Source organism: Castor canadensis, chromosome 3 (assembly GCF_047511655.1).
Source record: "Castor canadensis chromosome 3, mCasCan1.hap1v2, whole genome shotgun sequence".
Lineage (NCBI taxonomy): Eukaryota > Metazoa > Chordata > Mammalia > Rodentia > Castoridae > Castor > Castor canadensis.
Window position 1 is genome coordinate 38,492,510 of NC_133388.1, and position 15,605 is coordinate 38,508,114.

General features: G+C 43.2%; 1 protein-coding gene across 2 annotated transcripts; it reads right to left on the reverse strand.

Moving 5' to 3' along the window:
• Positions 1–2,568: 2,568 nt before the first annotated feature.
• Positions 2,569–12,742, reverse strand: Rdh12 (retinol dehydrogenase 12). Of its 2 annotated transcripts, XM_020176515.2 has the most exons (7): positions 12,532–12,742; positions 10,912–11,030; positions 10,350–10,505; positions 9,384–9,488; positions 8,364–8,573; positions 6,003–6,192; positions 2,569–3,265 (listed from the first exon to the last, which is right to left on the reverse strand). In XM_020176515.2, the coding sequence occupies exons 1-7, from the start codon at positions 12,597–12,599 to the stop codon at positions 3,163–3,165; spliced, it is 951 nt and encodes a 316-aa protein (XP_020032104.1). In that variant the 5' UTR covers positions 12,600–12,742; the 3' UTR covers positions 2,569–3,162. The 2 variants fall into 2 exon arrangements, with proteins under 2 accessions (XP_020032104.1, XP_073923825.1); XM_074067724.1 differs by lacking the exon at positions 10,912–11,030 and having other exon boundaries at positions 12,532–12,738.
• Between the last annotated feature and the right edge of the window lie 2,863 nt (positions 12,743–15,605).

The following is a 15,605-nucleotide window of genomic DNA, read 5'->3' on the forward strand; positions in this document are numbered from 1 at the left end:
AAATTTTTTTCCAGAGTGGTTGTACTAGTCTACATTCCCACCAACAGTGTAAGAGGGTTCCTTTTTCCCCCGCATCCTCGCCAACACCTGTTGTTGGTGGTTTTGCTGATGATGGCTATTCTAACAGGGGTGAGGTGGAATCTTAGTGTGGTTTTAATTTGCATTTCCTTTATTGCTAGAGATGGTGAGCATTTTTTCATGTGTTTTCTGGCCATTTGAATTTCTTCTTTTGAGAAAGTTCTGTTTAGTTCACATGCCCATTTCTTTATTGGTTCATTAGTTTTGGGAGAATTTAGTTTTTTAAGTTCTCTGTATATTCTGGTTATCAGTCCTTTGTCTGATGTATAATTGGCAAATATTTTCTCCCACTCTGTGGGTGTTCTCTTCAGTTTAGAGACCATTTCTTTTGATGAACAGAAGCTTTTTAGTTTTATGAGGTCCCATTTATCTATGCTATCTCTTAGTTGCTGTGCTGCTGGGGTTTCATTGAGAAAGTTCTTACCTATACCTACTAACTCCAGAGTATTTCCTACTCTTTCTTGTATCAACTTAAGAGTTTGGGGTCTGATATTAAGATCCTTGATCCATTTTGAGTTAATCTTGGTATAGGGTGATATACATGAATCTAGTTTCAGTTTTTTGCAGACTGCTAACCAGTTTTCCCAGCAGTTTTTGTTGAAGAGGCTGCTATTTCTCCGTCGTATATTTTTAGCTCCTTTGTCAAGGATAAGTTGCTCATAGTTGTGTGGCTTCATATCTGGGTCCTCTATTCTGTTCCACTGGTCTTCATGTCTGTTTTTGTGCCAGTACCATGCTGTTTTTATTGTTACTGCTTTGTAATATAGTTTGAAGTCAGGTATTGTGATACCTCCTGCATTGTTCTTTTGACTGAGTATATCTTCACCAGACTTTTCCTTGGGCCCAATAGCCTGTAAAGTATAGGTCCCAGTAGTAAACATAAAGCCTTCCCTCCCTTTGCCTACACTAGTTCCCGTGTTTTTCCTTAGGGGAATTTGCCCCTTCCTCCACCATGGGAAGCAGTAGAGAACAGCTCTGCAGTAACTCTACTTGGTCCACTCTACCACTTCCCAGGTGTGTGAACTTTGCAAAGCTTCTTAATTTCTCACTGTTCCCATCTGTAAAATGGAGATGATAATATTAACTACCCCCAAAGGGTTCGAGTGAGGATATCTAATCCTAATTAATGTAAGTGCTTTACTTTAGCCACTGTTCTTTGCCCCTGAGTGAGGTAGGTGGAAGGGACGCCTGCTTCAGGTGTATGTAGGGTGTGGCTTAGACCAACGAGCATAGCCCATCCCACACCAGACTGATGAAAAGGGAACCCAATATTCAGTACAGGCTAGTGTCATAAGAAACCTTGTTGGGTCTTCTGAAAAGAAAGTTACCATTTTTCTTTTCCTGATTAGAACAAACAAATAGTAAAAAGACATTTGTGAGACAAACAGGGAAAGAGAACATACTTGAACTCCAAATATTAAACAATATTTGGGAATTATTAATGTTGTTAGGAGTAATAACTGTGATGAGGTTATATTTTTTAAAGGTTTTTACTTAGAAACGTACACCAAAGTATGCATGGGTGAATGGTGCGATAACTTCAAGGCACTTTAAAATATCCCTCTCCTTAATTCAGGGCATATTTCATCTATGAGTGCCATTCCTTTTATGTATGGACAACATTCCATAATCAAACACAGTATGACTCCTACAGTGGAACACGAATGCTCACACCAAGTAGGACAACAACGAGACCAGGTGTGGTTTGCTGCACCATAAGTTTTGTCACCAAGAACATAAAAAAAAGGAAAAACAAAAACTATGTTTTATAAATAAATAAAGTATTCCTCTTCATCTTCCAGAAAAGTCATAGATGAAACAAGATTGACAACATGTCCTTAGTGTTGAAGCTGGGGATTTGTGATATTATTTGCTCTATTTTTGTCTATTTGTTATTTTTCATAGGACTGGGGGGTATGCCTCAATGGTAGAGCACTTGCCTAGCATGTGTGAGGTCCTGGGTTTGATCCCCCAGTACCATAAATAAAAGGAGCAGGCGGAAAGTTTAATAATACAAAGGGGTTTTGGGGCAGGGGATAAGAGTGGGTAACAGAAAGGGGTAAATGCAATCAAAGCACCTTATATGCATGTATGGAAATGTCATAGTGAAATCCATTAATTTGTACAATTAATATACACAAATTTTTAAAAAGCATTTGGTGTTGGTAGCTCACACCTGTAATCCTAGCTACTTGGGAGGCTCTGATTGAGAAGATCATGATTCAAGGCCAGACCAGACAAAAAATAATTTGTGAGACCCCCCATCTCTAAAATAACCATAGCAAAATGGACTGCAGATGTGGTTCAAGTGGTAAAGTGCCTGCTGTGCAAGAATGAAGCCCTGAGTTCAAACCCCAGTCCCACAAAAAAAAAGTTATGGGCAGGTGGGTGGGTGGGTGGGTAGAGGATCATACTACTCACTAAACTAATAGACTGGTTCTCCCTCTTTGCTCCACTTCTCCCTGAGAAAATAAACAAGGCAATGATGTGAACAGAAGTCTTTATTTTCTCTAAAAATGAAGGTGAAGGGAACTCATTAGAAAAAGAAAGCGTCTACGTGATGGAGAATGGGGAGCTCCAGCTTCACACTGTGGCTGCAGGACGCTTAACAGAATAAATCCATTGTGACTCAGGTTAGCGGTGATCTTCCTGGGTCAGTCCAGGCTCCAGGGCTATGACTAACATTTCAATCAAAAGTTCGAGGCTACACTCCCTGAAAATATGCGGTGCTGAAGCTCCTGTCACCTCATCTGAGGATGTAGACTGGTGGATCTGGAGATGGTGAGGAAACTGTCCCAACTTCCCAGGCTTCTCTTCCAGCCCAGTTCTTTTGCCCCAGAGGGTTGCTGACTTTCCAAATCTTCAAGAAGAATGGTCTGTATGTGGGGATGTCGTATGCCATGAGGCAGCCTCCCAAGAGGGCTGTGTGTATAAAGGTTTCCAGAAGGGTCAGGAGGATGAGAGGAGGTAGGAGTCACTGCAGTGGCAGCAGCCAGCCAAGAGGACAGTCCTTTGCAGTTGGCCTTCTCTTTGGTCCCCTTTCATTATGGATTGGGCCTGATAAAGCCATGGCTTTCCCACCAGCTACTCCCACTGGATTCCTAGAAGCTCACAGCTGACTTTCCACAGGCGCTCGGCTGTTTTTGTATTTCGGGCCCTTGCAGACACCCAGGTCCTCTTGCAGTCACTGGGGGCAGGAACAGAAGGTGGAGATTAGGAGTGAGAATTGGCAGCCTGGGAGTACTTGTGGTCTCTTTCTAAGAATATATTTCCAAATATATAAAGCATAATATACTGGATTTAGATAACATACACTGAAATGCATTTTTTAAACATTTTAAAGCAACTTTGTAATGTAGTAATGCATCATAGGCTTCTTTATTAATGTATTCTACAACATGATAATAACCAGATTTCAAAGTAGTGGTGAGCAGAAGTGGTATTAAGGTACATCTGCAACAACCACAATGTGACATGAAAATATCTACAACTCTATTGGTGACAAAGTCACCAATGTCACCACTACTACTGTGGTGCATTGCCTGTACTCATAATTGAAGGAAATGCTAAACTTCAATTGGAGGTCTGTGAAATTAAAGATGAAATGATTTTTTGGTGGTACTGGGGTTTGAACTCAGGGCAGATGCTCTACCACATGAGCTATTCCACCAGCCCTGAAATGATTTTCTTATCTACGTGTTCAGACCCCTTGAATTCTGTCCAGAGGCACTTGTCTAGGAGCCCCAGTGTTCTGGAGTGAGCAGGGGGTTCTGGGGATTAGAGGGGTAATGGGGTGAGGGTAGAATACAGTTCTTATAGTGTCCTTTCTAACTGTAAAAGTGCTAGATGACCTTTGAAAAATATAATATTGATAAAAGAAGCTGCCATTTAACTGCTTTTTTTTTGACAGTGTTGTTTGCTTTGTCTGTGTATAAATAGATGTACAGTCTTTCTCTTTTATACAAAATTGTACTTATACTGTATTTAGTTTTGGGATGACATCTTTCTCTTGTTAAAATATATCTTAAATTACATAAATAAATATAAATCTTTCTTCTAAAATGATTTAAATAATATAGAAATACCTAGAAAAAAAGTCAAAATCCTCTTTTACACTCTGCTTGACTCTCCCTCAAACTCCTAGAAATAGCTGCTACTACACAGTAGCCAGTCTTCCAGACTATTCTCTATGTATTACAATGAATACTTGCATAGGTTTGTATGATAGGGTTTTTCTTCTCATGATAATTACATTACCACAATTTCTCATTAATTAAATATCATTTGAAACTATATCTAAGGCTGAGCATGGTGGCACATATCTGTAAACCCATTTACTCCAGAGGCAGACACAATCACAGTTCAAGGCCAGCCTAGGGAAAAGGTAGCAAGACTCTATCTCAATAAAAAGCCAGCTGTGGTGGTTGAGGCCTGCGGTCTCAGGTACTCAAGAGGCAGAGGTAGCAGGATCGAGGCTTGAAGCTAACTCCAGGCAAAGTTAGTGTGAGACCCTATCCGAAAAACATATTAAAATTGAAAGGACTGGGCATAGCTCAGGTGGTACAGTGCTTGCCTAACAAGCTCAGGTCCCTAAACTCAATCCCCCAGGCTGAAAAAATTCTGTCTCATCTTTTTTTTTTTTGGCCTTGCCTGTATTGGGGTTTGACTCAGGACCTTGTGCTGGTTAGGCATCTCTACCACTTGAGCCACCCTCAGCTGTTAGATCTTAGTTATCTTTTGGATAGGGTCTCCCAGTTTTGCCCTCAGCCAGCCTTGAACTGTGATCCTCTTACCCACAGCCTCCTACATAGCTGAAATTTCAGAAGTATACCACCATGCTTGCATAACCAATACAAAAAAGTTATTAATGAGATATTTCACATTTTTTTCCATACTATGCCTTCAAAATCTGGGATACACTTTACACTTAGAGCACATGTCCACATGGACTAGTCAGAGTTCAAGTGTTTAGCAGCCACATGTAGCTAATGGCAACCACACTGAACAGCACAGCCCTGGAGCCAGACTGCCTGGGTGTAAACCCCAGGTCTGCCTCTTGTAAACGTTATGCCCTGGGGCAGATATCTTAATTATTCTCTGCTTCAGTTTCATCTGTCAAATGGAGATAAGTTACCCACATCTCAGAGTTATAAGGACTTTATGAATTAATACACATGAAATACTTATGAAGTCTAAGCACCTTCTAAGAGCTCACTCAACACTAGCTGTTCTCATTTATCTCGCCCCTATTGTTGGACTTGAGGTCATTACCAATGCTTCATTTAACAAACAGCGCTCTGACTGACAGATTTGAATAAAGTGGGCACCAGAGCGGACTAGACTGGATGGAGTCAGGGGTGAGACAGGGACTTAATTCTGGACTTCCCTTTATCTACATGCTGACTGCACACTGAGCTTCTGGTAAGATTGCACTGAACTCGGTTTTATTTTCAAGCAGGTAATGCAAATCTTGACAACACTGGGAGACAGAGTTCACACTGGAGACAGATGACCTTCCCATAGCTCTCTGTACCCAGTGGTATCAAAAAATTCATGAATAAAATCAACCAAAAGCTTAGAGAAGGAGAAAAAGGATTCTCTAATGTTTCTCCTACCATAACCAACGGGCACAGTCTTCAACAGCGTTCAGAAAGCTATAGAGTTGACACAGATATAAAATAGAGCCATCAAAGTAATTCTTTCCAACAGAAGTTTTAGGCAGGCAGCATGGCTCAAGTGGTAGAGTGCCTGCCTAGCAATTAAGTGCAAGGCCCTGAGTTCAAAACTCACTACCACCAAAATAAACAGCAAACAAAAAACCCCCAGAAGTTTCTAAACTAATACCAACTCAGCTGCTCAGGGAGTCCTTGCTTCTTTCTCATACACACAGGCGGTGGAGAGACCCCTGTGCTGTTGCCACATACCTGAAGTACTTGCCACTCAGAGGCTCCAGGCCCTCAGCTAGGGCACAGTGCAGACTGGTCTGTGCACCCTGCCATGCTGATTTGATGAAGGGGGAGAAGAGCCGCCAGAACAGGCACAGCAGGAAGGAGTGACGGACCAGCTCTGAGCTGACAATGCCTGGGTGCACTGCATAGGTGGTGACTCCCGTGCCTAGGGTGAAGAAAGCACAGTGAGACCAGGTATACACTCTGAGCCCTGGTGCGTATTTTGCGCCTCTCTGCAGCAAAATACACAAGGGAGAAGGAGGAACTCACGAAGCCCACCCCTCAGGATTCAGAAAGCTACCACTCTTAGCCAGGCAGGACCTGCCGGGAATGAATTGATCTCTTCCAGAAAGATCTGTAGCCTTCTCGGCCTTCTATGTTCCAAAAGAAGGGTCCTTCTATTTCAATGTCACCTTTATACTGTGGCTTAAGAACTACTAATTAAAACAAAGTGTAATAAGTAGTAGTAGAATCATCAACTATCAACAGAGGTATCTAGTATTTCTATAGGAGGAGCTTAGGAGCTGCCATCTGTTTGGAAGTAGGAGGGCTGGGCCTAGCTGTGAGGGGCATTTACCTGGCAAACACACTTTATGAGGTATAGATTGAGGGGTATTGATGGAGATCATAGACTAGCCTATTCCCCAAGACACCCCTGATACTTACTATGTGCAAGGGCTGTGCTACATGCTTTACCTGCATTGTCTCACTTAATTCTTTTTTTTTTCCAGTGGGAGGCTATGAGGGATTGAACCCCGAGCCTCCTGCTTACTAGGCAAGTGCTCTGCCATTTGAGCTACACTGCCAGCTCTTTTTGTTTTTATTTTATTCTGAGATAGGTTCTCACTAACTTTGCCCAGGCTGGCCTCAAATTTGGGCTTCTCCTGCGTCCCTCTTCCCAGTAACTAAAATTACAAGCATGCACCACCCCTCCTAGCTTCACATTTATTTTATTTATTTATTTTTTTTTTGAGGGAGGGAAGGGTTTGAAGTAACTCACTCTTGCTAGGCAGGTGCTGTACCACTTGAGCTACACCCTCAGCCCACATTTAATTTTTTTTTTCTAGGCAGGCACTCAACCACCTGAGCCACACCTGCAGTCACTTTTTGCTCTGGTCATTTTGGACATAGGGTCTCACTTTTTGGTCAGGCCAGCCTGAACAGTAATCCTCCTATTTTAAGCTTCTTACTGTCTCTCGGATGACATGTACACGTCACTTCACCCAGTTACCTCATTTAATTCTTAAAGAGACTTTGTGGTAGGTAACATTACAATGTCCATTTACAGCTGAAGAAACTGAGTCACAGAGAGGTTAAGTAAATTGCCCAAGGTCATACCTAGCAGGTGCAGGGAGAAGGTCTGAGCCCTACATAGAGTCCAGAGCCTGACTGTCTGGATTTGATTCCTGGCTCAGCTAGGCAATTTGTTTGAGCAAATTTCTAAATTTGCCTGTGTTTTCATTTGTATGGGAGAAATAAGAGTTCCCACCTCATAGAAATATTGAGATGCTTAAATGAGTTTAAGACGTGTAGTGCTTATATGGCACATGAGGCTCCCAATTGTATCATTATTTATTTTTATGATTGTCCTATTCTTCTGCCTTTGGCATTCTGACTCTAAAGATCATTGTTCCCAAAGTCTGGTTAATTCGGATGGTCCCCCAGATTCACAGATGTAAGAGCCAGCAGCTCATACAAAACTCCAAAGGAGCATAGAATCCTTAAGGATTAAGAGTCACCCTCACCTAATTATACAGCTGAGACATGGCGTGTGGGAGGCTAAAGGACATGGCTGCATTCTCACAGGGAAGTAGGCGGAACAGTGAGAACTTGAACCCAGGGGCTGGAAATCCACCCCTAGCTCCCTGACTCTAGGCAGTGGTGCTCAGTAACTTAGCTCACCATGGGACCGCGGCAAATGGCACATGGAAGAAAGCACCCTGGATTGAAAGCAGAGCACCCACATTCCAGTTCTTACTCCTTCACTTGCCAATATAATCTTGAGTTGGCCACTTTCTCAGACCCCAGTTCTGGTCTATAAAACAGGAATAATAGCACGTACTCTGCCCATTGCAAAGGGTTATTGTCAAAATCAAATGATATAACAGACATGAGATAAAATGTGACAGTTGTAAGGTAGCTTTATGGGGTTCCTAGCACCTATTCAGCATTAAGCTTCCTGGGGGCAAAGACTATTGAGTTCGTGACCTCTTTATTTTTTATGCACAGAGCTCCTACTGAAAAGTGCACGTTTGATAACCTGACTCCAGAAGTTCTGTAATCTGGACTGAGACCTGTTTTTATTATTTTTAACCCTGGTCCTTTCTCCAGACTTACCTTGGAGCCTCTTGGCCAGCTCACGAGTGAAAAGCACATTGGCCAGCTTGCTGTGGCAATAGGCAAAACCATTGCAGTAGCGTTTGTCACCATGGAGGTCATGGAAGCGAATCTTGCCAGCGTGGTGAGCCACTGATGACAGGGTTACCACCCGTGCTGGAGCAGATTCCTTTAGCCGCCCCAGGAGGAGGTAAGTAAGAAGGAAGTGGCCTATGGGGCAGATAGATTAAAGGGTAAGAATGATAGATATCCTAGGCTTAGGGTGTGGGAGCTGATTACAGGACATCAGCATTAGCTCACTGTCTTCTGGGTGTGAAAATTTTGATACCATAGTAACTCAGTGCTAATGGTCACTTGGTCTGCGTTGGTGGATTCCCCAAAGCAAGGGCCAGAGTTAAACTATAGTAAGGAAATAATACTTAATCTATATTTTCTGGACCTCTGCTCTTCCACCACTCAGTAAAACCAGTCTGCTGGCTCCCAACTTCTCCTCTTGCTATGACTGCACAACCGTGGACCCAGGTATACTCATATATGGAAGGAAGATAAAGTAGTCAGGGAAAATAACCCTTTCCGAGGATCCGAGAACATGCTCCATGCTCTTCTCTTAGAACCATTACCTTGAATTTGAACCCTAGACTGTCTTCTACCTCAAGTTCCCAAGGTCCTCCTATCCACATAGACCAACCCTTACTTTGCTAGATCCTCATATGAATATGACTCCTCCAACCCCACCCAGATCCTGCAAACCTCCAGGCCTGGCTTGCCTGGCAAGTCCTATACTGACACTGCCCCATCCAATAATGACATTATTCTTCTGTCTCCTGAGACTGAATTTTTTAATAGCATGGTTAAGAGGGCCTCACTTTTTTATAATAGTCAAGATAACAGTGAAAAGAAGCAGTGTGTCCAGTGCATTAGAATTCTAGGAGATATGGGGTCTCTGGGGAGCACTGGAGAGCCTCAGGGATACTTTGGAGAACAAGATGTCTCACTTTTTAACCACCCAAGGATACTTACCCAGGTGGTTGACCCCCAGGTGGGTTTCAAAGCCATCTGCTGTCTTGGAATACGGACACATCATCACGCCTGCGTTGTTGATCAGAACATGGAGGTGCTTCTCCTCTGTTGAGCACAATAAAGGAGAGCCTGTGACTAATGAGGACTCCACTAGCTGGCATTTGTCCTTTGCCTTTGTGTACGAATTCTTTTTGGTGGAGCAAGGTTATTACTACCCTGTTCCTTTCTTCTTCTTCTTCTTCTTCTTTTTTTTGGAAGTACTGGGGTTTGAACTCAGGGCCTCATACTTGCTGGGCAGGTGCTCTACCACTTGAGCCACTCCACCAGCCCTGCTCCTTTCTTCTAAGACAGGTGTTACCTCAGCAGGCAATAACTACCTCCCATTTGGACCTGTCTTGGTGGTGTTCAATAACCATGGTCATGGTCATGGGGTTTCTAATTTTAGTTGCTCAGATCTTCCTGGACATCCTTTATTCATTTATTCAGTCAGTGTGTACTAACGACCGAATCTGGACCAGGCCCACACTGCTGGGCCCTGGGAATCCAGTGGTAAAACAAGACAGACCTAGTCCCATCCCTCATGGATTCTATAGTCCTTGGTAGATTCTGGTCATTTTCCAAGACTAAGGAGAATTTTGGCAGTGGCACAAACTCATCTCATCCCTATGACTACAGAAGGTTGAATTTTCTGGATGAAATCAAGACCACACCTTGATGGCAAGGTGCAAGCCCGTACAGGGAGCTGACACCGCCGGCATTTCCACTGTGGAGGAAAATGGCGATAAGGATCCTGCCCAACTTCTCCACCCACCATCCTCTTGTCAATCCCTGTCCTGCTGGTTCATGTGGCAGAACCTGTCCAGTGGGACGCGGTGATTCTGATGTAAGGGCCACAGTAGGTCCAGGGTGGAGCAGCCATTCCCATACTTGGCTTCCTGCTTTCCTTGCTACCCACTGGAGCCTCACCTGCCAGAAAGCCCTCAGCAAAGGCGCGAATGGATTTGGTGTCAGATAGGTCCAGTTTCCGCACCAGCACCTGGGAGTTCTTTGTATCTGCTCGGATTTCACTGGCAGCGGACTCCCCCTTCAGCACATCGCGGCAGGCAATGTACACTCGTGCTCCTGGGGTCAAAACAAAAAAGGTCAATGTGCTCAGTTCCTAGACTGAAAAAGCAGCACAGTAAGTGATCTTGGGACTGGTGGACAGAGCATCCTCCAGTCACCCCTAAAGTGGCCACATTGCTGCTTCCTGATACTGGAAGCTGTCAACTTAACCCCAGGCTGGGAACCCTGGTTTTACACTCCCAATATCTAAGGCTGGCCAGTATCTCCTCCTAGAATAACCGACTTGACCAATATTATACTCAGACTTGGACATCATTGTTGGTGTGTTGAGAGTCACAAAGTTAGTGTCACCTTAAGGTTCCTTAAGTCCTTTCAGACCCTCCAAGCCCAAGAGGAAAGACAAGGAAAGGTGGGCAGAGCCCCAGTGAGGAGGGTAGGAGGCATGGCTCTGCAGAAGACTCACCCCTGCGAGCGAGCTCCCTGGCAGTCTCCTTGCCGATGCCGGTGTTGGCGCCTGTGATCACCACTACCTTCCCAGGAAGCTGCACGTTTGTTCTGCAAACTCCACCACCAAAGAACTTCCTGTCAGTGAGGGAAATAAAAGCATCATGCACCATCCTTCCAAATCCCACACTGAAATGCATCCTATAAAGCCATCCAGCCTCAAAGAGGGACATCTTTATGTTGCATTCAGGACACCTGAACAAGCTAATCTGCCAGGGACATTTTTCTACTGAGCGAGGTAGTGGCCAGTTCATAGGTGCAAGTTGAAAGGTCATGGGCCAGGAGGCTACAAATGATCACATGGGCAAACAGAGTAAGTGCTCTTGAGCCACCAAGGGAGGCATTCTTTGTCAGACAACAGACATCTCCCGCTTTATCTCTAGAGGTTCCCAGAGATCAGCTTCCACCAGTAATCCACATTTGAAACATGCAAGATGAGTATTAGTGGAATCAAAGGTCCTAAGCCCTAGGTCTCCAAGAAGCATCAGAGAAACTGATGAACAGAACCCTGAGCAGAGGTTGGCATACACAAAAACCACTCTTGGGCTACTGTCCCAGTTTTAAGGAGCAGGGCACCCTCAGAGGCTTTCTGTCATGGTATTACGGATTTGATTCCAGCCATTGTCATGCACAGAGAAATCCTCCCTTGCTGACTTTTTGTTTTTGTTTTGTTTTATTTTGTTTTTGGTGTTACTGGGATTTGAACTCAGGACCTTGCACTTGTTAGGCAGACACTCTACCACTTGAGCCATGTATGCAGTCCCCTTTGTGACTTCTTGAGTTCCAAAAAAGGAAGACCCAAGGGGGACCAAGCTAACAGTTCCTGAGCATCACCTGACTGCCAGGCACCAGGCTAGGCACTTTCCATACATAATTTATTTTAGTCCTTTCAGCTACTCCAGAATGATTTCCACATTACAGTGGACAAAACTGAGATCAAAAGAAATCCAGGCCACTTCTAACTGTGGCAGAAGTGGAATTTGAGCCTAGATTTCTATACCAGGACCTAAAACGATGCTCTATTCCCAATATGTCCAGTTAACCTACTTTATCATTAACAGTTTTTAAATTCTCCACTCAGAACACACATTTCTTTGACACCTCCAGAAATTCCACAGCTAAAGAGCCTTTCCAAAACATTTATTGAGGGTAAAATCAAAGGGAAGAGAGTTTGTTTCCTCCCCAGGGTGCCTGCTACTTAACAATGAGTCTCTGCAGTGATCCCGGGTAACAGCCCAGCAAAGCCACCTTAACTATGGATAGAGAAGAAAGGGAGAGCCTCAGAGAAATCCAAGGAGATAGAATGAAAGAGCAAGGACTCTCACCTGAGTTAACTGTTAAACTATTTGGCAGAGTCATCCACTCAGCCTTCCACTGGTGTCAGAATTCAAATCAGCCCCACCTCCACTCACCCCAGGTGCTTCCTTCTCATTTTCCATCATGGTATCTATTATCTCTCCCTCCTGCTGGCTTTCTCTGCCCTTTCTCTCCCTCAGCCTCCTTCTCTTTCTCCTCTTTCAGCAGCTGAGAAGCCCCAGTGCAGGGCTTTGTAAATGATCATTATGAGTTTAAGACAAACCTGATGGATGGAGCTGTCACATACAAAAGTGAAAGGAAGGAGGTCAGCAGTCCCAAAATAACCAGCATCTTTCAACTTCTTTAGCTGCCGTTGTCCCAGCTTCAAACTCAGCTTTGTCTCCTGTTCCTGGTCTGGCTCCAACTCTTAGGTGCTACTGCTGCTTCTTGCTCCTCTCACTCCTGAGCATTCCGCAACAGCCTGTCTCTAAGCAGAGCCCAGAATCCTATTTAAATCCAAGAACTGTCAGAGTAGAGCACAGCCTCCTGGGAGATGTAGTCCTGGAGGAAAAGGGTTAGAGGCAAGATTAGAACTTCACACTTACTCACAAAGGGAATTAGGGAAAACTTGAGTCACTGCCCCCTAACTCTTCTACCCCAATTATGTTTCTCTTTTAGAAAATGTGCTCCCCCAGTCACTCCACTTTTATCTACTCCTGCAAGATAGATATTTGAATATACATTTATTGATTGATGGATTGATTAATAGTACTGAGGTTTGAACTCTGGGCCTTCCACCTGAGCCATATTCCCAGCCCATTTTTGTTTTTCAGATAGAGTCTTGCCCTTTTACCTGGCTAGCCTTGAACCTCAATCCTCCTACCCCAGCCTCCCATGTAGCTGGGTTTAGAGGCATGCATCACTCACCTGGCCAAGATGGAATTTTTTTTTTTTTTTTTTTTTTTGCAGTACTAGGGTTTGAACTCAGGGCCTTCACCCTGAGCCACTTCACCAGCCCTTCTCGTGATGGGTTTTTCGAGATAGGGTCTCATGTCCAGGCTGGCTTCAAATCGCAATCCTCCTGATCTCTGCCTCCTGAGTAGCTAGGATTACAGGAGTGAGCCACCGGCTGAGGCAGGAGGATCACTTGCACCCATAAGTTCAAGAACCTGGGAAGCATAGAGAGACCCTATTTCAAAGACAAACAATGACAAAAGACAGACCTTATGATGCTTGAAAATATAAGTAGTATTAAAATAGAGGGATGAGGAAGACAGGGGTTGGGAGTGGAGGGTCTGGAGTTCCTGAGGGGGCTGGTAGTGTTCTATTCTTTGAGCTGGGTGCAATCACTAAAATGTCATTGAGTCATACAATTTTGATTTGAGCAGTTTTCTGTGATTCGTGTTATACTTCAATGAAGTTTACGAACCCAGGCACATGCCAAGGAAAGGGTGGAGTGTGTAAGTGTGTGGACTCTAGAGCTGGACTTCCTGCTTCAAATCCAGCTCATCTACTCACCAGCACTGTCTCTGTTAACTCAGTTTACTCACTTGCAGAATGAGCATGATTTCATATATACATATAAGGCAAGTAATCCATTTGTAAGGAAAGTAATCATACCTTTGCTCAAATCTTGAGTAAAGCAAGTAGAATAACAAGGGAGACAGGAATCAATACAGATAACCTAGCAGCTAACCCTTAATAGATGGTGCTTAATTTGTATATCAGTTTATACAAACTGATTCTCAGTTTGTCTGGGAGGCAGAGAGCCTTAAAGAATTGTATGTAAAACTCTGGAGAGAAGACATTAAAAGGAATATAAAACATGGAGAATTATGGAAATACACAAATAGTTTGCTAAAAACAAGTGTTAAATATTATAATCTAAAGATAAAGATTAGACCACTGATTAGTTGTACCAACATGTTAAAATGAATTACAAAACTATAATAATTTCAACATTGTGGTAGACAAATCAACAGAACAGAATGGAAAGGCAAAACACAGACCCAAATCCACATGGGTGTTTATATATGATTTAAAATATGCTCCTTTAAACCAGTGCGGGAAGAATAATGGTCTATTTAATAAATTACTGTAACATGTAGGTATGCATTTGGGAAAAAGTAAACTTTGATCATTTTTGTTTTTTTCTTTTGGTGGTCCTGGGGCTTGAATGCAGGGCCTCATGCTTGCTAGGCAGGTGCTCTACCACTAGAGCCACTCCACCTGCCCTTTTTTGTGTTGGGTATTTTTGAGATGGGCTCTCATGAACTATTTCCCTGGGGATGGTTTTGATCTCTGTTCCCAAGTAGCTAGGATTACAGGTGTGAGCCACCAGCACCAGCTTGACTCTTTATTTACTATTTAAACAAAAATTTCAGTAGATGAAAAATATAAATATGAAAAATGAAACCATTAAAGTACTCAGAGCCTTTGGCAAATTGAAAATAATTTTACAGTGGTAAGACATTTCTAATAAAACAAGCTCAGAAAACAATAAAGAAATGTATTTTAAAAAAAAATCTTCCTGACAAAAAACAACATAAACAAAGATAAGACAAATGAAAATGGGGGGAGGTGATATTTGCAACACATATTGTGGACCAGAGTCTAATTTATTTAGTACATAAAGAGCTCTTACAACTCAATAAGGAAAAGAATAACAACTGATTTGAAATAATAGTTTAAAAAAAAAGAAATACATTCAGCCTCACTCATAATGAAGATGCAAATTAAAACAGCAACCTCACTCGTAATAAAAGACACCAGTGTTCATTTATCAGATTGGCAAAGCCAAAAAGCATTATAATTACGGTCAGCTGTCAACAATGTGAAGAAATCACACTGATGTACTGTCATTGGAGAGTGAATAGTCCCAGCTTCCTTTCAGAGAGCCTGGTAAGAGCTTATCAAATTGCACATGTGCCCAGTGACCTAGACATTCCACTTTCTTGTATTTTAAGGTTATTGCAGCACCGTGTAAAGCAGCAGAAGACTGCACACCTTCTAAACACCCATCAAAAGTATGGCCATTGCAGGCACTATGCAGCGGTGAAGAGGGATGACTGTTAAACACACTGATGTGGAATGATCTCTGAGGAATGTTGGGGAAAGCAGGGAGCAGAACCGTGCTGGTGACACGCTGGCATTTGTCTGGAAAGTGGAGGGACTATGTGGACATTTTCGTGTGTGCCTAGAATGTCTCAGAAAAGATAACGATGGCAATGGTGGCTTCCTGGGGACAGGAGCGGGGAGGCTTTTCACTCACTGTGCCCTTGAGTACCTTGTGAGCTAGAACCTAAAACTTCACGTTTTCATCAAAAGACCCATATCACTGTCAAGTTACTTACTTGC

Bases quoted from the DNA above. Each gene is read 5' to 3' on its own strand.
- Rdh12 (XM_020176515.2), bottom strand. From the start codon at position 12,599: ATGCTGGTTATTTTGGGACTGCTGACCTCCTTCCTTTCACTTTTGTAT. The intron at 9,489-10,349 runs GTGAGGCTCCAG...TGTGCTCAACAG, and splicing joins TGCTGAGGGCTTTCTGGCAG to AGGAGAAGCACCTCCATGTT. The intron at 3,266-6,002 runs GTATGTGGCAAC...TCCTGCCCCCAG, and splicing joins CTGAGTGGCAAGTACTTCAG to TGACTGCAAGAGGACCTGGG.